Source organism: Triticum aestivum, chromosome 4A, assembly GCF_018294505.1.
Source record: "Triticum aestivum cultivar Chinese Spring chromosome 4A, IWGSC CS RefSeq v2.1, whole genome shotgun sequence".
NCBI lineage: Eukaryota > Viridiplantae > Streptophyta > Magnoliopsida > Poales > Poaceae > Triticum > Triticum aestivum.
The window spans coordinates 493081266-493102829 of NC_057803.1; the positions used below are offsets into that span (position 1 = coordinate 493081266).

At 45.0% G+C, this 21564-nt stretch overlaps 1 protein-coding gene across 2 annotated transcripts; it reads right to left on the minus strand.

Annotated features, from left to right (window-relative positions):
• Positions 1-3169: 3169 nt before the first annotated feature.
• On the minus strand, positions 3170-4031 carry LOC123082123 (TPD1 protein homolog 1B-like). Of its 2 annotated transcripts, none has more exons than XM_044504533.1 (2): positions 3875-4031; positions 3170-3779 (listed from the first exon to the last, which is right to left on the minus strand). In XM_044504533.1, the coding sequence occupies exons 1-2, from the start codon at positions 3960-3962 to the stop codon at positions 3343-3345; spliced, it is 525 nt and encodes a 174-aa protein (XP_044360468.1). In that variant the 5' UTR covers positions 3963-4031; the 3' UTR covers positions 3170-3342. The 2 variants fall into 2 exon arrangements, with proteins under 2 accessions (XP_044360468.1, XP_044360469.1); XM_044504534.1 differs by having other exon boundaries at positions 3884-4025.
• Positions 4032-21564: the final 17533 nt, after the last annotated feature.

Genomic DNA, 21564 nt, shown 5'->3' on the forward strand with positions numbered 1-21564 from the left:
TGGGGTCCTGCTCAGACTTCTGTTAGTGGTCATAATTACTATATCAGTTTTGTTGATGCTTACAGCCGCTTTACCTGGCTTTATCTTATCAAACGTAAATCTGATGTGTTTGACATTTTTGTTCAGTTCCAAAAACATGTTGAACGCCTTCTCAAGCACAAAATTGTTCATGTTCAGTCGGACTGGGGTGGCGAGTATCGCAACCTCAACTCCTTCTTTCAGTCGCTTGGGATCACTCACCGTTTAGCATGTCCACATACACATCAGCAGAATGGTTCAGTAGAACGTAAGCATCGTCACATTGTTGAAGCTGGTCTGACTCTTTTGGCCCATGCATCTGTTCCGTTTCGTTTTTGGAGTGATGCTTTCACCACTGCATGTTTTCTCATCAATCGTACTCCCACTCGTGTTTTGAATATGAAGACTCCCATTGAAGTTCTCCTTAATGAACAACCGGACTACACCTTTCTCAAGGTGTTTGGGTGTGCTTGCTGGCCCCATCTCCGTCCATATAACAAGCGTAAGCTCGAGTTTCGTTCCAAGAAGTGTGTTTTTCTTGGTTATAGCTCTCTTCATAAAGGATACAAATGTCTTCATGTGCCCACTAATCGTGTCTACATCTCTCGGGATGTTGTGTTTGATGAGCATGTTTTTCCCTTTGCCAAACTCCCTGTGTCCACTACCGAGCCACCTGTCATGCATTCATCCTCTGTTGCTTCTGACCAATTTGATGATGTTGCATATTCTCCTCTATTGTTGCCTAACCATGGTGCAGGCACTGGTCGTGGGGCTCGTTTGGAGATTCTGGAAGTGCCATCTTCCTCTTCGTCGCCATCGCCTTCATCCTCGGCACCTTCTGTTGTGCATGAGGAGCACATGGCGCCCCTGCATGGCCTCGGTTTCCGTGCTCATGCACGGCCGATCGACGTCCTGGCCCGGTCGCCTCTGGCTTCTGGGCTGCCTTCGCCATCGTCGCGCCCTGCAACCCCGCCGACTGGGCCGGCCTCCTCGGTCCCCGTCTCGCCCAGGGCGTCGGGGCAGTCATCACCAGGCCTGGCCTCGCCCGCCCCTGCCTCGCCCAGGGTGTCTGGGCCCTTCTCACCAGGGCCGGCCTCGCCTGCTCTCGCCTCGCCAAGGCCGTCTGGGCCGGTGTCACCGGAGCTGGCCTCGCCCACTCTCGGTTCGCCCATGGCCTCTGAGCCCCTGTCGTCGGGCCAGTCTTCGCCATGCAGCCCGGAGTCGTCTGTCCCGAGCTCGCCTGAGGTGATTCCTGCATCTCCGGCGACCGTCACGTCTCCGTCACCTTCGCCTCCGCCGGCTCCTGCTGCTGCTCTACGTCCACATACGCGCAGTCGGAGTGGCATTTTTCAGCCTAAGCAACGTCACGATGGCACAGTTGCTTGGTTAGCGGCGTGCATGTCTGCTGCTCTCGCAGATCCATCCTCTGAGCCACGCACGTATCAAGCTGCTATGCGCATTCCTCATTGGAGAGAGGCCATGGAGCAGGAGTATCAAGCGCTTCTTCGCAATCAGACATGGACTCTTGTTCCTCCACAATCACGGGTAAATGTCATTGATTCCAAATGGGTTTTCAAAGTGAAGAGGCATTCTGATGGGTCCATTGAGCGCTATAAGGCTCGTCTGGTTGCTCGTGGTTTTCGACAGCGTTTTGGACTTGACTATGAAGACACCTTCAGTCCAGTGGTCAAGCCTACTACCATCAGACTTCTTCTCTCTCTGGCTGTTACTCGAGGTTGGTTTCTTCGTCAGCTTGATGTTCAAAATGCTTTTCTTCATGGTGTCTTGGCGGAGGAGGTTTACATGCGCCAGCCTCCGGGTTTCTCTGATCCGGATCGCCCTGATCATCTCTGTCGTCTGTCCAAGGCAATTTATGGTCTGAAGCAGGCTCCTCGTGCTTGGCATGCTCGTCTTGCAATGGCTCTTCGTGCTCATGGTTTTGCATCATCAACTGCTGACTCCTCATTGTTTCTTCTTCAAAGGCCTGAGGTTACTATGTACTTGTTGGTCTATGTAGATGATATCATTTTGGTCAGCTCCTCTCAGTCGGCTGCTACTGCGCTTGTTCGCTCACTTGGTGCTGATTTTGCGGTCAAGGACCTTGGGAAGCTTCATTACTTTCTTGGTGTGGAGGTTACTTCTCGTGCTGCTGGCCTTGTTATGACGCAGAAGAAGTACTCTCTGGATTTGTTGCAGCGAGCTGGGATGCTTAAGTGCAAACCGACGACTACACCCATGTCTACCACTGATAAGCTCAATGCTGTTGATGGTGTGCTTCTTTCTTCTTCTGATGCGACAGAGTACAGGAGTATTGTTGGTGGGCTCCAGTACTTGACGATCACGCGACCAGACATTTCCTATGCTGTTAACCGAGTCTGCCAGTATCTGCAGTCACCCCGTGACACTCATTGGTCTGCTGTTAAGCGGATTTTGCGCTATATTCGTTTCACGGTGGCTCATGGTTTGCATATTCGGCCGTCTGACTCTGGTTGTCTTTCAGCATATTCTGATGCAGACTGGGCTGGCAATCCGGATGACAGGCGATCCACGGGGGGTTATGCTGTCTTCTTTGGCTCTAACCTGATTGCCTGGAGTGCTCGGAAACAGGCTACTGTCTCGCGTAGCAGTACTGAGGCTGAGTATAAGGCTGTGGCCAATGCCACATCAGAGATCATCTGGGTACAGTCCTTGCTTCAGGAGTTAAGTATACCCCAATCACAGCCTCCTGTTCTTTGGTGTGATAACATCGGTGCTACATACCTTTCTGCAAATCCGGTATTCCATGCCCGAACGAAACACATTGAAGTTGACTATCACTTTGTGCGTGAACGTGTCTCTCAGAAGCAACTACAGATCAAGTTTATTTCTTCCAAGGATCAACTTGCTGACATCTTCACCAAGCCATTGCCTTTGCCACAGTTTGAGACTTGCAGGCGCAATCTTACCCTTCTAGATTCATTAGAAAGTGGCTAAGATTGAGGGAGGGTGTTAGACTGTATTTACATGTGTATATTGTAACGTTGTATACCACCTCATTATATATATATATATATGTGATAGGCCACCCCTAGAGGGTTGTGCCGGTTCCCCCCAAAGCCTATTGTCTTACACTTAGCAATGTTAATAGACATGAAAGCACCAAACATTTCATAGCAACGATAATTTTCATTGGACTCGGTTCAAATATTCCTCAGCGCCATTACATTGATAGATAACAGTAGCTCCGAAAGTAAGATCCGACCACCAGCCGCCCGTCGAGATCTACTTGATTTTATTCATGACAAGAATAGATAGCTATATCCGTCACCGATACCCTAGCCATAGCTAGTTACAGTCACAGGAGGCGGACGCGACTGTCATCGGGTAGGGAAAGGAGTTGCCGTACTGGAAGGACACGGGGAAGCTGGGCTCAATGGACTTGCCGTCGTTGACGAGGCAGTCGTTGATGGCGAGGCGGCGGAACTTGGCCGGGTCGATGACATCATTTGAGGCGAAGTCGCCGCATGCGACATGGACGTCGCACACGAGACATTCTATGCATGTGTTGGTGAACTCCACGCTGTAGGTCGGTATGCCGCCCGCCATGCTCGGCGCGTTGATCTGGTACACCTCCAGGAGATCCTTTGAGCACTCCTCCAGCTCCAACGGCTCCGCCGAGCGCCCTCCTCCGCCGCTCGATGACATGGAAGGTGCACTGGCGCTGAGCATCTTGCGCATCTGATGCCGAGGAAGCTGCAGCTGCAGCGAGGAAGACGCTGATGCTGGCAAAAACAAGAAGCAAAACTAGTGAGCCAAAAGATAATGAATTAACATGCATGCATGCAGTTCTATATATACGTACGTAAGGTACACATACCTTGACTACCTTCATAGCAAGCCTGGAGCAGAAGCACGGCGACGACGACCACAACAGCAGCACTTGGACGCGTCTGAAAGCACGCCATGACCGGCGGCCTTCGTGTTCTCACTCCTGAGCGACGTGAGCGTGGATGGCGTAGTTGGTTCTTCTCCTCTTCGGCCCTGCTAGCCTGACTTCCACCGGGCGTGCCTACTTATACTACTAGTGGCTTCTCCATCCAGACCTATATTGTATTTCAATATATTTAGACTATGATGAATAAATGAAGTATGTTAGACAAAAATGTACTACTAGTGGTGAAGCACCACCCCTTCTTTTTTTAACGTGGTACCACACCACTAGTACTCGTAGCAGGTTCCATTGCAAATTAAACGCCGGCGCAGCTGGTACGCGTCGAGCCGCAATTTAATTAGGGCCTCTCTGATTCGCGGACTTGTAAACCATACTACTCCCTCCTACCATCTATATAGGGCTTAATGTGTTTTTCGAGGCCAATTTTGACTAAATGTTAGAGCAATAATATATGACATGCAAGTTACACAAAACATACCGTCAAATTCGTATGTGAAAGGGGATTCCAATAATATAATTTTCACATTATACATCTTATTTATTATTATTCTTATCAATAGTCAAACATTGTCTTAAAAAATGCATTAGGCCCTATATAAATAGAAGGAGGGAGTAGGAATGAAGTGGCATGGCATCCTCAATTACTACAACAGGCCGGACTAGGAGTAGTATGGTTGTTTGATTGCGGGAAGAAAAAATGTAAGGATTCTTCATATGGGGTTGTAGCCCTTAAACACACTTACTTCCTTTGTTCGATGCAGAGTGTATATTTCAGTTTAAGATATATTCACAAAAGAGTGTACTTCTATTTTCTCAATGCACTTTAAAATAAAAAACATATTTTTCTCTCATCACACAGTAATCAAGATCAATAACATTACACACATGGTCTCCTTAATTTCTATATGCACTTATAGCTCATTGGGGGTTGGGTAATTAAAGATGAGAGAAATGATGACTTGCACCTTTTTAATTCATTTTTACTTCACTTCATAATTTGTCCTAAAATTTCTATATGTACACTTTTCACCTGACAGAGTAGGATAAAACGCAGTATTCTACTAGAGATGCTCTTAAACACACTCCATTAGCCCTTAGACATAGGATTTCCTCACATGAAGTTTTTGTGGGAACAACTGGAGATGCTCTTGGGACGACATCTTCAAAAACTACAACAGGATTTGTATGGTCGTTTGATTGTGTACAGGAAAATTGTAGAATTCTTCACATGAGGTTGTAGCGCTTAAACACACTTAGGATAAAACGTAGAATTCCACAAGAGATGCTCTTAAACACACTCCCTTAAACGTAATATTCTTCACATGAGGTTTTTGAGGGAACAATTGGAGATGATCTTAGACTATTAGCTGGCATCCGTTACTATTTTCTGTTACTAGTAATTCGGTAGTGGTAGTGTCATTGAATAATCGCGAGTGGACATGCGGCCACGTGTGGTCTTTATCTACGCCGCATGCTGCCGCGTGATTCGTGCAACTCAAATACCCGTAGACTGTATAATGATTTCCGCCTTCCCTTATAGCATTTTGTATAGCTGCGTGTTTGCATCTGACACACGCTGGTCCGCAGAGCAGTTAGGCATTAAACTGAGGCATGAGCCGCTAGCATCCCAGTCCCAACGGCTAGCTTGCCAATGCCCATCACACTCGACTCTTCTTCTCAGTTCTGCTTCCCCATTGGCCACAGCCTCACAAGCATGTGTTCATCCAAGCCCCAGCTTAGCTCCGCACCTCAACGTCACACCACACCGTCAACCAGATGCCACTGCTTCCTCTCATTCGTTGCCCAGAGTGCAATGCGGGCTACGTGATCTAGTTCGTGTCAGGAACGAAAAAAAAACCATGAAGGCATTTCTACAAGTGCGAACGTCTTGGAGTAAGTTTTTCATGATCCTTTCCATCCATCTCTCCACACGGCTGGCTAAGCCTTTGTATTTTGTGTTTTTGCAATACGATGAATGCAGTTGTCGGAAGTGGGAGAACAAGCATATAGAGTACTTCAGCGCATGGTGGGGACACCTCATTTTGCATGCATCGGTCTATCGGCACGCATCACACTTGAATAGAACCAAGCATTGCTGAAGAACATTTTCATTCTGGGCGTCATGAACCTGCTGCCCATGGCCATGATCTTCATGCACAAGCTCTGAAGCTCCCCCCATGTGATGGATTTGCTCTAGTCCCCTGTGTACCTCGTGCGATGAATATGGTCTAGTTCCCTATGTATTTTCCCTTTCGGTGTGCTATCTGTATTGTATGCATCTGCCAATACATGTTGTGTCCCGCGTATGCAGCAGGCTGACCTATATCAATAATACACCTCCAATGGTCGTGTGCACGGAGAATTAATCCCGGTTTGAACCATGTTTACATAATGAGGAATACGCTATAATGAGGAGTTACAATGCAAAAGTAGAGTAGTAGTTAAATTACACCAAGCAATAAGGACGGCATTAATCACAGGGGCTACGTTGTGCAACACAGCCACCCAAAGCGTCAACAATTATTTTTGTTCGAAACAGAGGCAAAAGATTTGCCTCATCTATTAATTAAGAATAGGATAGAGTTTGTTACAAGCGACCCAAAACAACGGCATGGATTATTACTCTCGCGACATGAGTGACCCTAGGTTTTTAGCCCCGGCGGTGACCCAAAGATTCGCCTCCGTCATGATGTTGTTGAGCAAAATGGTTGGTGGCGTGCTTTTGTTGCGGAAGACCCTTGCGTTTCTTTCGTTCCATACGGTCCAGGAGACAAGCATGATAAGCGTAGCCATGGCCTTCCTCTGAGTGGTGCCCGCGCCGGCACGACTTTCCCACCACTTCTGTGTGGAGCCTTCCAAGTGCCAAGAAGTGACATCGAAGTTCTCAAGTCGTAATTTCTCTTTGACCAAGCCCCAAAGCCTCAATGTGAAACGACACTTGAAAAAGAGGTGCGCGCCACACTCTTGCACTCTCTTGCAAAGAGGACAGAGCCCACAATTTGTCCATCCCCGCTTGTCCAACCTATCGGCGGTCCAAATGCCATCTTGAATAGCCAACCATGCGAAGAACTTGACCTTTGGCGGCGCCCAAGCCTTCCACACCATTTGGTCCAAAGAGGAGAAGGTCATGCCAAGGAATTGCGCCTTGTAGGCAGAGGCCGCGGAGTAGAGCTCATTTGTCGAATGTTTCCACACAATGCCATCGTCGGCACTCTCATCAAGTTGTACACCATGCACTAAACTCCAAAGGGTGAAGAACTGTCGAATGTGCTCAATGGATAGAGCGGTAGGAGGCTTGATCTTCATGATCCATGCGTTGTTTTGGAGGGCCTCACGCACCATCCAATCTTTCTCGAGGATGCATCAAAGATGAGCGGGGCGATCTCCTTGGGCGTACATCCAAGTAGCCAAGGGGCGTCCCAAAATGGAGTCCTTGCCCCGCTCCCTATGGTGATGGTTGTGGAGGCGTAGAAAAATTTCAAATCCTCCTCGTCGCACGGGTTTCCCATCCCAACTCACATCTTGCTTGGTTCCTTCCACTCATACCAAGGCCATCTCAAGCGCAAGGCGCGTGCGAACTTATCTGTGTTGAGCACCCCTAGACCACCATATTCACGTGGACGGCAAACAGTTTCCCAGTTGACTTTGCATTTTGCCCCTGTCGTCTTGTCCACACCGGCCCAAAGGAAAGCCCTTTCGAGCTTATTGACATTCCGAAGAGTAGATGCCAGTATGACAAGCGACGTGATGAAGTAGACCGCAAGGGAGGTAATCACCGACTTGACAAGAGTCATCCGGCCAATGGTGGTGATGTTCTTGCCCTCGTATGCAACCAACCTGCTTGCCACCTTGTCTTCAAGGAATTGAAGGTCACCTTTCTTGAGCTGCCAAACTGAGAGAGGGAGGCCCAAGTACCGCATTGGGAAGGATGCTCGTGTCGCGGGCAGGTTTTGAAGAATGTGTCCCAAGTTAAGGTGGTTGCATCGAACGGGCACGACTGAACTCTTATGGAAGTTTGTACATAGGCCCGTGACCTCCCCGAAACCGTCCAAAATGGCCGCAAGGTTGTCGATGTCCCTTTTGATTGGAGCCATAAAAACCGCTCCATCATCCGCGTAAAGGAAGGTCCGCACCATTACACCTCTTCCTCGAATCTTGTGAAGAATCTTCTTTCTCGTTGCCAACTCAAGGATTTGTTGAAGAGGATCTATGGCGATGACAAATAGAAACGGGGAGATTGGGTCCCCTTGCCGAAGCCCTTTACCGTGCTTGATGGGGGGCCCGGAGGAGCCAGATCCAGAGCTCTCCCCGAAAAATGTCGTAACGCTGGGGGATTGAGACAAACGATAGATGATTACAAGTGTGCTCGACAAACAAAGCAATAGAAATCGGGTCACGAATGGGTTTTAAGCAGCTAACCTGTTTTCAGAACACATCTCCACTTCAGCCCCTGTTTCTCCACGAGAAGATCTACAGTACAAGCCGATCCAGCACGCGCGGCTCTATTATGTGTACCCCAGCTCCTCAAGAGCATTTATGTCATCGCCATAACCATGGAGTGGGCTGCTGGCATCAAAGGTGTATCCATACAAAAATTAATGCAACATGCCAACCCCCGGGCGTACACGCTGGATAATAACACGCCAGGTATTGCGAGTTGGACTATAATAACTAGCAATCGCGACGCGCTCACGGACGCACCGGATTACGGCACCGCGTAGCCGCTTGTCCCAAAAATCCATGTCCGTAGTGTCACATGTATAATAACGTAGAAATCTTTACTTATTATTTTATAGTTATTTTTCTTTTAAGAAAAGAGACATTTTTGGTGAAAAGAATTATGTAATGATAACATATTAAATTACACACTCTAGACCGGTTTGCTAGTTGGGAGAACCAACTAAGTGCGACCAAGGTTTTCCTTTAATTATTGTAATTAATGCCTTGATCCTTTAAAATAGCCAACTACCATGCAAGTCTATCCTTCAATTGCGGTGATTAAATTGCCTACACCCTCCGCACCGGTGTATTAGACTACTTATAGTGAAAGTAACATAAATAGTAACATCACGCATATTTAGATAAAATAAATGATATGACAAGCAACAAATGAAGAAAGAGAGACATATGGTAACATAGCTAATTACTACTAGTATGAGTAACATCACACATATCAAGGCAAGATGAGTCTATAACCTAATAAATAAAGTGTTGCATGTTACCACACATATGTTATTTCTCACTATAGAGGTAGTAACATAGAGTAGTAACATGGGTATGTTACTACTCTATGTTACTATCCATTGTGGCTAGTCTTAGTCATCTTAGGTTGTGCACCATGACCAAGGCGAAGGAGAAAACAAGAGAACTTAATGTTTTTATTTGCTAATTAATATCATTGCATGCAATGAAATGGCCAGTGCATGTCATGCTAGGTAGTCTCAAGCCACTGAAAGCATACATGCCCCACATCTCTTATTGGTTGATTTCTTTATTTTTGTCAAGAAACAAGAAACAAGCTAAGAGTTAATGCACCGCGTCTAAGGATGTGTTTGGTTACTTTCTAAGTAGGGCTTGGTTGAGAGAAGAAAAACGAGACAGGCTGACTGAAGACTGGTTGAAAATACAAGATAAAATACGATGTTTGTGTGTTGTTTGGTTGCTTGCATATAGAATCTTGTCATGGCATCTGATATTTGGTTGCATACATGCATGATAATTAGGTGTTAACAATTACACTTAACAGAGAGATTACAATAGAACACACATGTTCTTCGACCGCAGAAAGTGTTGGTTTTTAAACCGTAGATCAAATCACGCAGGGGCTGTGTATAGGCACGTACAAGCTAGCAAGCAGGCACACTGCTTGATCGATGAACAGTGCCTGTGCACGTCGCGTCGTACAGTGCGTGTCGACGGAACGGCCTTGCTCTCGAGGTAAACTTTGCGAACGAAAGTACTTGAGCGAAACTGATTTTTGCGATGCGTAACTCTGGCACCTTTTCAGATTCTCTCTTGCATACATAAAGGGATCCAGGCGCCCCGTTCAATACGTCGCCATTCGGCGACCAATACAACAAAGACCCGGACTCGTACAAGCACTTGTCGGGTTTACTGATGTGAATATTAAGGATGTGTTTGTTTGGGCTGCAGCTTCTCCGGCTGCAGCTGCAACGGCTCTAGCTGGAAGGAGCAGCTGTAGCTGCCAGCTACGGTTGGAAGGTTGAAGCTGAGATATAGTCGTTTGGTAGTTGTGTTGTATTAGCTGCGACTGATGCTGAAACATGCTGAAATGACCACAATGCCCTTTGTTTTTCTATAGATCGAGTTTAAGTGCTGAATATACTTTTTAATAGTAAATGACCTGATTAAGAGTTGTTCTTGGGTTATGAAATACATGGTTAGGATGAAATACAATCCTACTCTCTTTCGCTCCAATCATAAAATGAACAATCCTATTACGAGTTGTGTCCATGCCATTGTTTCCACCACTTCCCTTGTGTTAACCACATGGACCGAAGGATAACGGTTATCATCATCGTTGCATTGAGCAAAGCAGTTCATACAAATCATTGTCACTAGTACTCGTATTAATTTGCAAATCGAGCATTGACAAATACTACTACGAATTTGCAAATCTAGAGAAGTCCACTACTACAAGCACGTTCTGCAATCGAATGAGACAATACAGTTTACTGATAGACTACATGACATAATTAAATTCATTAAACTACGCGTGAAGGACGGTCAACCAGCTATGTCATATGGCGCAAGCTGGTTAGCCCGGTGAGAAATCTTTTGAAAAAACATTAGATGAATGTGTGGATTATTTTTTAAATGTATTGTTTAGATGAAGGTGAGGACTTGTATTTTTTAGATGAAGGGTTATGCAAAGTGACTTTATGTATCTTACATTCTTAAGAAGTTAATCCCCACTACAAAGCATTCTCTCAACATGCACGTAGTCCACATCAGCATGCATGCCATGTCATCAATTCTCTCCCTAATCTCTCCCTAATGATAATAAAGTACGGATTGACTCCGTGGGTTCACCGTCACAATGCGCTTTTTCCCGTTATTTTACGCTTTCACTTTGAATTTTAAAACTTATTTGAGGTGGTACTATTCCTGTAGGTCAAAAACATTACGATCCTGCCGGTATGATTAAAACTTGGTCCTCTCTACGTTGGCCCAGCTTGCAACGCAGAGAGGAAAAAAGGCCGAGCTTGCAACTCAGGGAGGAAAAAACACTTGGGCCTTCTGGCTGTACATTGGCCCATCTTCAGTGCAACGCAGGGAGGTAAAAAATACATGCTTGCAATAGGATTTGAACTCAGAACCTTCCACGCAATACCTCTAGCACCATCCAACTGAACTAGATTGGCCTATATTATTTATCTTCGCTTGGTTTTCTTAACAAATAGTACCACCTCATGTTAACTGTTTTTTTTCACAGGCCACACGCAGCTGCTGGAAAAAGAAAAAAAATAATGGCAAAATGGCACGCACAAGAGTTGAACACACGATCAATACCTTTGGGGTTGCAATCTCTGGCCACGGGGCCAAACCACTGATGTGTCTTATTAAAGAGGGAATATATATATATTTATACATATGCGAGATAGCATAAAAAAGTAAATAATCCCACCTCGCCCACATATATTGAATCACTTCTGTTTAAATATGTCCGCAAGTGGCCTAGGTAACAAGCTGGCTCAGGAGTAATATGAGGCGTATGGAAACACATATTACCTTCCAGGAAGGAATTAGTCAGGAACGGAAGGCCTTGATTCGTGGGCTAATTAAACGAGATTTAAGGAAGGGAGGAGTGTTGGGGGCGCCCTGCCATTGGCTAATTCAACGAGATTTAATCCAAGCACGGAAGGAAATAATTATCCATGAGCAGGAACGAATGTGATGAATTTGGATTTAAAGAGGCGCGAGGCCACGTAATAAAAGAGCAAGGAAGGAAATAATTATCCATGAGCAGGAACGAAGGTGATGAATTTGGGGTAGGTGGTGTGGAGTCTGAAGGAAGACGAAAGTCCATTGGATTCAGGTTGTCACCTATATGCGTAAGATTTACCTAATATTTTAGGTCAATTAAAAAGATTCTTTATTTTTTGAATTGCTATTTTGCTTTTGATCCAAACGATGTTCCACATATATTTTTGATATCATAACCATATTTATTCATATTCATGTACAAAATGTGTCATGCAACTGACCGGAGATCAACTATAAAGTTAAAAAGATTTACCTAATATTTATTCTAAAATTTGTACTCTGGATTAAAATTGATTCAAATGATGTTCCATATTTTGTTTTGATATCGTAAACATATGTTTAGTCAGGTACAAAATTATTTTGAGACAATTAATTCACACCTGCTAGATCTCTTTGAGATGCTTCATGAAATGTCTGAACCTGAACTTATTCATAAACTTACATTTAATGTTAGACCACATTATCCTTAAATTTGATGCTAACTGTGTATCGGGGCAGTTCCTTGACCAGACCAATTGTGGATCATATGAACCAGTGTTTTCACCGTTGCAAAACACATGCGTTGTGCTAGGGAGCATGGGTGTGGTGATGGTGCATGCACCAAGTGTGAATATGAGGCGTATGGAAACACATATTACCTTCCAGGAAGGAATTAGTCAGGAACGGAAGGCCTTGATTCGTGGGCTAATTAAACGAGATTTAAGGAAGGGAGGAGTGTTGGGGGCGCCCTGCCATTGGCTAATTCAACGAGATTTAATCCAAGCACGGAAGGAAATAATTATCCATGAGCAGGAACGAATGTGATGAATTTGGATTTAAAGAGGCGCGAGGCCACGTAATAAAAGAGCAAGGAAGGAAATAATTATCCATGAGCAGGAACGAAGGTGATGAATTTGGGGTAGGTGGTGTGGAGTCTGAAGGAAGACGGAAGTCCATTGGATTTAGGTTGTCACCTATATGCGTAAGATTTACCTAATATTTTAGGTCAATTAAAAAGATTCTTTATTTTTTGAATTGCTATTTTGCTTTTGATCCAAACGATGTTCCATATTTTTTTTTGATATCATAACCATATTTATTCATATTCATGTACAAAATGTGTCATGCAACTGACCGGAGATCAACTATAAAGTTAAAAAGATTTACCTAATATTTATTCTAAAATTTGTACTCTGGATTAAAATTGATTCAAATGATGTTCCATATTTTGTTTTGATATCGTAAACATATGTTTAGTCAGGTACAAAATTATTTTGAGACAATTAATTCACACTTGCTAGATCTCTTTGAGATGCTTCATGAAATGTCTGAACCTGAACTTATTCATAAACTTACATTTAATGTTAGACCACATTATCCTTAAATTTGATGCTAACTGTGTATCGGGGCAGTTCCTTGACCAGACCAATTGTGGATCATATGAACCAGTGTTTTCACCGTTGCAAAACACATGCGTTGTGCTAGGGAGCATGGGTGTGGTGATGGTGCATGCACCAAGTGCAGTTGAGAAAATAACTCACCATCATTACAAGTTCGCAAAATTACAAGTCGGCACGGGAAGGGGCTGTTGAAACATCATGTTCGAGTATGATGATCAAGCTCATCGCCTTGGGATTGATCATGTTTGTTATGAATATGCGCACAACAAGACCACCATGAACAATGATGGCGAAGGGAAAGAAGTGGTAATGCAGATGGGTCAGTAGGGAAGTGTATGTTGGGTTTCGTAGTAATTTCAAAAAATTTCCTATGCACACGCAAGATCATGGTGATGCATAGCAACGAGAGGGGGAGAGTGTGATCTACGTACCCTTGTAGATCGACAACGGAAGCGTTAACTTGGTTGATGTAGTCGTACGTCTTCACGGCCCGACCGATCAAGCACCGAAACTACGGCACCTCCGAGTTCTAGCACACGTTCAGCTCGATGACGATCCCCGGACTCTGATCCAGCAAAGTGTCGGGGAAGAGTTCCGTCAGCACGACGGCGTGGTGACGATCTTGATGTACTACTGTCGCAGGGCGTCGCCTAAGCACCGCTACAATATTATCGAGGACTATGGTGGAATGGGCACCGCACACGGCTAAGAATATGATCACGTGGATCAACTTGTGTGTCTAGGGGTGCCGCTTGCCTCCGTATATAATGGATCCAAGGGGGGGGGTGCGGCCGGCCCTAGTAGGAGGCGCGCAGGAGGAGTCCTACTCCTACCGGGAGTAGGACTCCCCTCCCTTTCCTTGCCCAAGTAGGAGAGGGGGAAGGAGAGAAGGAAAAGGGGGGGCGCCGCCCCTCCCTCCTTGTCCAATTCGGACTAGGGGGAGAGGGGGCGCGCGGCCTGCCCTGACAGCCCCTCCTCTTCTCCACTTTAGGCCCATGAGGCCCATTAACCCCCCGGGGGGTTCCGGTAACCCCTCGGTGCTCCGGTTTTATCCGAAACTTCCCCGGAACACTTCCGGTGTCCGAATATAGCCGTCCAATATATCAATCTTTATGTCTCGACCATTTCGAGACTCCTCGTCATGTCCGTGATCACATCCGGGACTCCGAACTAACTTCGGTACATCAAAACTCATAAACTCATAATATAACTGTCATCGAAACCTTAAGCGTGCGGACCCTACGGGTTCGAGAACAATGTAGACATGACCGAGACACGTCTCCGGTCAATAACCAATAGCGGAACCTGGATGCTCATATTGGCTCCTACATATTCTACGAAGATCTTTTATCGGTCAGACCGCATAACAACATACGTTGTTCCCTTTGTCATCGGTATGTTACTTGCCCGAGATTCGATCGTCGGTATCCCATACCTAGTTCAATCTCGTTACCGGCAAGTCTCTTTACTCGTTCCGTAATACATCATCTCACAACTAACTCATTAGTTGCAATGCTTGCAAGGCTTATGTGATGTGTATTACCGAGAGGGCCCAGAGATACCTCTCCGACAATCGGAGTGACAAATCCTAATCTCGAAATACGCCAACCCAACATGTACCTTTGGAGACACCTGTAGAGCACCTTTATAATCACCCATTTACGTTGTGACGTTTGGTAGCACACAAAGTGTTCCTCCGGCAAACGGGAGTTGCATAATCTCATAGTCATAGGAACATGTATAAGTCATGAAGAAAGCAATAGCAACATACTAAACGATCGGGTGCTAAGCTAATGGAATGGGTCATGTCAATCAGATCATTCACCTAATGATGTGATCCCGTTAATCAAATAACAACTCTTTGTTTATGGTTAGGAAACATAACCATCTTTGATTAACGAGCTAGTCAAGTAGAGGCATACTAGTGACACTCTGTTTGTCTATGTATTCACACATGTATTATGTTTCCGGTTAATACAATTCTAGCATGAATAATAAACATTTATCATGATATAAGGAAATAAATAATAACTTTATTATTGCCTCTAGGGCATATTTCCTTCAGTCTCCCACTTGCACTAGAGTCAATAATCTAGATTACACAGTAATGATTCTAACACCCATGGAGCCTTGGTGCTGATCATGTTTTGCTCGTGGAAGAGGCTTAGTCAACGGGTCTGCAACATTCAGATCCGTATGTATCTTGCAAATCTCTATGTCTCCCACCTGGACTAGATCCCGGATGGAATTGAAGCGTCTTTTGATGTGCTTGGTTCTCTTGTGAAATCTGGATTCCTTTGCCAAGGCAATTGCACCAGTATTGTCACAAAAGATTTTCATTGGACCCGATGCACTAGGTATGACACCTAGATCGGATATGAACTCCTTCATCCAGACTCCTTCATTTGCTGCTTCTGAAGCAGCTATGTACTCCGCTTCACATGTAGATCCCGCTACAACGCTTTGTTTAGAACTGCACCAACTGACAACTGCACCGTTTAATGTAAACACGTATCCGGTTTGCGATTTAGAATCGTCCGGATCAGTGTCAAAGCTTGCATCAACGTAACCTTTTACGATGAGCTCTTTGTCACCTCCATATATGAGAAACATATCCTTAGTCCTTTTCAGGTATTTTAGGATGTTCTTGACCGCTGTCCAGTGATCCACTCCTGGATCACTTTGGTACCTCCCTGCTAGACTTATAGTAAGGCACACATCAGGTCTGGTACACAACATTGCATACATGATAGAGCCTATGGCTGAAGCATAGGGAACATCTTTCATTTTCTCTCTATCTTCTGCAGTGGTCGGGCATTGAGTCTTACTCAACTTCACACCTTGTAACACAGGCAAGAACCCTTTCTTTGCTTGATCCATTTTGAACTTCTTCAAAACTTTGTCAAGGTATGTGCTTCGTGAAAGTTCAATTAAGCGTCTTGATCTATCTCTATAGATCTTAATGCCTAATATGTAAGCAGCTTCACCGAGGTCTTTCATTGAAAAACTCTTATTCAAGTATCCCTTTATGCTATCCAGAAATTCTATATCATTTCCAATTAGTAATATGTCATCCACATATAATATCAGAAATGCTACAGAGCTCCCACTCACTTTCTTGTAAATACAGGCTTCTCTAAAAGTCTGCATAAAACCAAATGCTTTGATCACACTATCAAAGCGTTTATTCCAACTCCGAGAGGCTTGCACCAGTCCATAAATGGATTGCCGGAGCTTGCACACTTTGTTAGCTCCCTTTGGATCGACAAAACCTTCTGGTTGCATCATATACAACTCTTCTTCCAGAAATCCATTCAGGAATGCAGTTTTGACATCCATCTGCCAAATTTCATAATCATAAAATGCGGCAATTGCTAACATGATTCGGACAGACTTAAGCATCGCTACGGGTGAGAAGGTCTCATCGTAGTCAATCCCTTGAACTTGCCGAAAACCTTTTGCGACAAGTCGAGCTTTGTAGACAGTAATATTACCGTCAGCGTCAGTCTTCTTCTTGAAGATCCATTTATTCTCAATTGCTTGCCGATCATCGGGCAAGTCAACCAAAGTCCATACTTTGTTCTCATACATGGATCCCATCTCAGATTTCATGGCTTCAAGCCATTTTGCGGAATCTGGGCTCACCATCGCTTCTTCATAGTTCGTAGGTTCATCATGATCTAGTAGCATGACTTCCAGAACAGGATTACCGTACCACTCTGGCGCGGATCTCACTCTGGTTGATCTACGAGGTTCAGTAGTATCTTGTTCTGAAGTTTCATGATCATCATCATTAGCTTCCTCACTAACTGGTGTAGGTGTCACTGAAACAGTTTTCTGTGATGCACTACTTTCCAATAAGGGAGCAGGTACAGTTACCTCGTCAAGTTCTACTTTCCTCCCACTCACTTCTTTCGAGAGAAACTCCTTCTCCAGAAAGTTTCCGAATTTAGCAACAAAAGTCTTGCCTTCGGATCTGTGATAGAAGGTGTATCCAATAGTTTCCTTTGGATATCCTATGAAGACACATTTCTCCGATTTGGGTTCGAGCTTATCAGGTTGAAGCTTTTTCACATAAGCATCGCAGCCCCAAACTTTCAGAAACGACAACTTTGGTTTCTTGCCAAACCACAGTTCATAAGGCGTCGTCTCAACGGATTTTGATGGTGCCCTATTTAACGTGAATGCGGCCGTCTCTAGAGCGTATCCCCAAAACGATAGCGGTAAATCAGTAAGAGACATCATAGATCGCACCATATCTAGTAAAGTACGATTACGACGTTCGGACACACCATTACGCTGTGGTGTTCCGGGTGGCGTGAGTTGCGAAACTATTCCACAATTTTTCAAATGTACACCAAACTCGTAACTCAAATATTCTCCTCCACGATCAGATCGTAGGAATTTTATTTTCTTGTTACGATGATTTTCTACTTCACTCTGAAATTCTTTGAACTTTTCAAATGTTTCAGACTTGTGTTTCATTAAGTAGATATACCCATATCTGCTTAAGTCATCTGTGAAGGTGAGAAAATAACGATATCCGCCACGAGCCTCAATATTCATCGGACCACATACATCTGTATGTATGATTTCCAACAAATCTGTTGCTCTCTCCATAGTACCGGAGAACGGTGTTTTGGTCATCTTGCCCATGAGGCACGGTTCGCAAGTACCAAGTGATTCATAATCAAGTGGTTCCAAAAGTCCATCAGTATGGAGTTTCTTCATGCGCTTTACACCGATATGACCTAAACGGCAGTGCCACAAATAAGTTGCACTATCATTATCAACTCTGCATCTTTTGGCTTCAACACTATGAATATGTGTGTCACTACTATCGAGATTCAATAAAAATAGACCACTCTTTAAGGGTGCATGACCATAAAAGATATTACTCATATAAATAGAACAACCATTATTCTCAGATTTAAATGAATAACCGTCTCGCATCAAACAAGATCCAGATATAATGTTCATGCTTAACGCTGGCACCAAATAACAATTATTTAGGTCTAATATTAATCCCGAAGGTAGATGTAGAGGTAGCGTGCCGACTGCGATCACATCGACTTTGGAACCGTTTCCCACGCGCATCGTCACCTCGTCCTTAGCCAATCTTCGCTTAATCCGTAGTCCCTGTTTCGAGTTGCAAATATTAGCAACAGAACCAGTATCAAATACCCAGGTGCTACTGCGAGCATTAGTAAGGTACACATCAATAACATGTATATCACATATACCTTTGTTCACCTTGCCATCCTTCTTATCCGCCGAATACTTGGGGCAGTTCCGCTTCCAGTGACCAGTTTGCTTGCAGTAGAAGCACTCAGTTTCAGGCTTAGGTCCAGGTTTGGGTTTCTTCTCTTGAGTAGCAACTTGCTTGCTGTTCTTTTTGAAGTCCCCTTCTTCTTCCTTTTGCCCTTTTTCTTGAAACTAGTGGTCTTGTTAACCATCAACACTTGATGCTCCTTCTTGATTTCTACCTCCACAGCTTTCAGCATTGCGAAGAGCTTGGGAATAGTCTTATTCATCCCTTGCATATTATAGTTAATCACGAAGCTTTTGTAGCTTGGTGGCAGTGATTGGAGAATTTTGTCAATGACGCAATCATCTGGAAGATTAAATCCCAATTGAATCAAGTGATTATTATACCCAGACATTTTGAGTATATGCTCACTGACAGAACTGTTCTCCTCCATCTTGCAGCTATAGAACTTATTGGAGACTTCATATCTCTCAATCCGGGCATTTTCTTGAAATATTAACTTCAACTCCTGGAACATCTCGTATGCTCCATGACGTTCAAAACGTCGTTGAGGTCCCGATTCTAAGCCGTAAAGCATGGTACACTGAACTATCGAGTAGTCATCAGCTTTGCTCTGCCAGACGTTCATAACATCTGGTGTTGCTCCAGCAGCAGGCCTGGCACCCAGCGGTGCTTCCAGGACGTAATTCTTCTGTGCAACAATGAGGATAATCCTCAAGTTACGGACCCAGTCCGTGTAATTGCTACCATCATCTTTCAACTTTGCTTTCTCAAGGAACGCATTAAAATTCAACGGAACAACAGCACGAGCCATCTATCTACAATCAAGCAAAAACAAGCAAGATACTATCAGGTACTAAGTTTCATGATAAATTTAGGTTCAATTAATTTACTTAAAGAACTCCCACTTAGATAGACATCCCTCTAATCCTCTAAGTGATTACGTGATCCAAATCAACTAAACCATGTCCGATCATCACGTGAGATGGAGTAGTTTCATTGGTGAACATCACTATGTTGATCATATCTACTATATGATTCACGCTCGACCTTTCGGTCTCCGTGTTTCGAGGCCGTATCTGTATATGCTTGGCTCGTCAAGTATAACCTGAGTATTCCGTGTGTGCAACTGTTTTGCACCCGTTGTATTTGAACGTAGAGCCTATCACACCCGATCATCACGTGGTGTCTCAGCACGAAGAACTTTCGCAACGGTGCATACTCAGGGAGAACACTTCTTGATAATTAGTGAGAGATCATCTTATAATGCTACCGTCAATCAAAGCAAGATAAGATGCATAAAAGATAAACATCACATGCAATCAATATAAGTGATATGATATGGCCATCATCATCTTGTGCTTGTGATCTCCATCTTCGAAGCACCGTCGTGATCACCATCGTCACCGGCGCGACACCTTGATCTCCATCGTAGCATCGTTGTCGTCTCGCCAATCTTATGCTTCCACGACTATCGCTACCGCTTAGTGATAAAGTAAAGCATTACAGCGCGATTGCATTGCATACAATAAAGCGACAACCATATGGCTCCTGCCAGTTGCCGATAACTCGGTTACAAAACATGATCATCTCATACAATAAAATTTAGCATCATGTCTTGACCATATCACATCACAACATGCCCTGCAAAAACAAGTTAGACGTCCTCTACTTTGTTGTTGCAAGTTTTACGTGGCTGCTACGGGCTTAAGCAAGAACCAATCTTACCTACGCATCAAAACCACAACGATAGTTTGTCAAGTTGGTGCTGTTTTAACCTTCGCAAGGACCGGGCGTAGCCACACTCGGTTCAACTAAAGTTGGAGAAACTGTCACCCGCAAGCCACCTATGTGCAAAGCACGTCGGGAGAACCGGTCTCGCGTAAGCGTACGCGTAATGTCGGTCCGGGCCGCTTCGTCCAACAATACCGCCGAACCAAAGTATGACATGCTGGTAAGCAGTATGACTTATATCGCCCACAACTCACTTGTGTTCTACTCGTGCATATAACATCAACATATATAACCTAGGCTCGGATGCCACTGTTGGGTTTCGTAGTAATTTCAAAAAATTTCCTACGCACACGCAAGATCATGATGATGCATAGCAACGAGAGGGGGAGAGTGTGATCTACGTACCCTTGTAGATCGACAACGGAAGCGTTAACTTGGTTGATGTAGTCGTACGTCTTCACGGCCCGACCGATCAAGCACCGAAACTACGGCACCTCCGAGTTCTAGCACACGTTCAGCTCGATGACGATCCCCGGACTCCGATCCAGCAAAGTGTCGGGGAAGAGTTCCGTCAGCACGACGGTGTGGTGACGATCTTGATGTACTACTGTCGCAGGGCTTCGCCTAAGCACCGCTACAATATTATCGAGGACTATGGTGGAAGGGGGCACCGCACACGGCTAAGAATATGATCACGTGGATCAACTTGTGTGTCTAGGGTGCCCCTTGCCTCCGTATATAAAGGATCCAAGGGGGGGGTGCGGCCGGCCCTAGTAGGAGGCGCGCAGGAGGAGTCCTACTCCTACCGGGAGTAGGACTCCCCTCCCTTTCCTTGTCCAAGTAGGAGAGGGGGAAGGAGAGAAGGAAAAGGGGGGCGCCGCCCCTCCCTCCTTGTCCAATTCGGACTAGGGGGAGAGGGGGCGCGCGGCCTGCCCTGGCAGCCCCTCCTCTTCTCCACTTTAGGCCCATGAGGCCCATTAACCCCCCGGGGGGTTCCGGTAACTCCCCGGTGCTCCGGTTTTATCCGAAACTTCCCCGGAACACTTTCGGTGTCCGAATATAGCCGTCCAATATATCAATCCTTATGTCTCGACCATTTCGAGACTCCTCGTCATGTCCGTGATCACATCCGGGACTCCGAACTAACTTTGGTACATCAAAACTCATAAACTCATAATATAACTGTCATCGAAACCTTAAGCGTGCGGACCCTACGGGTTCGAGAA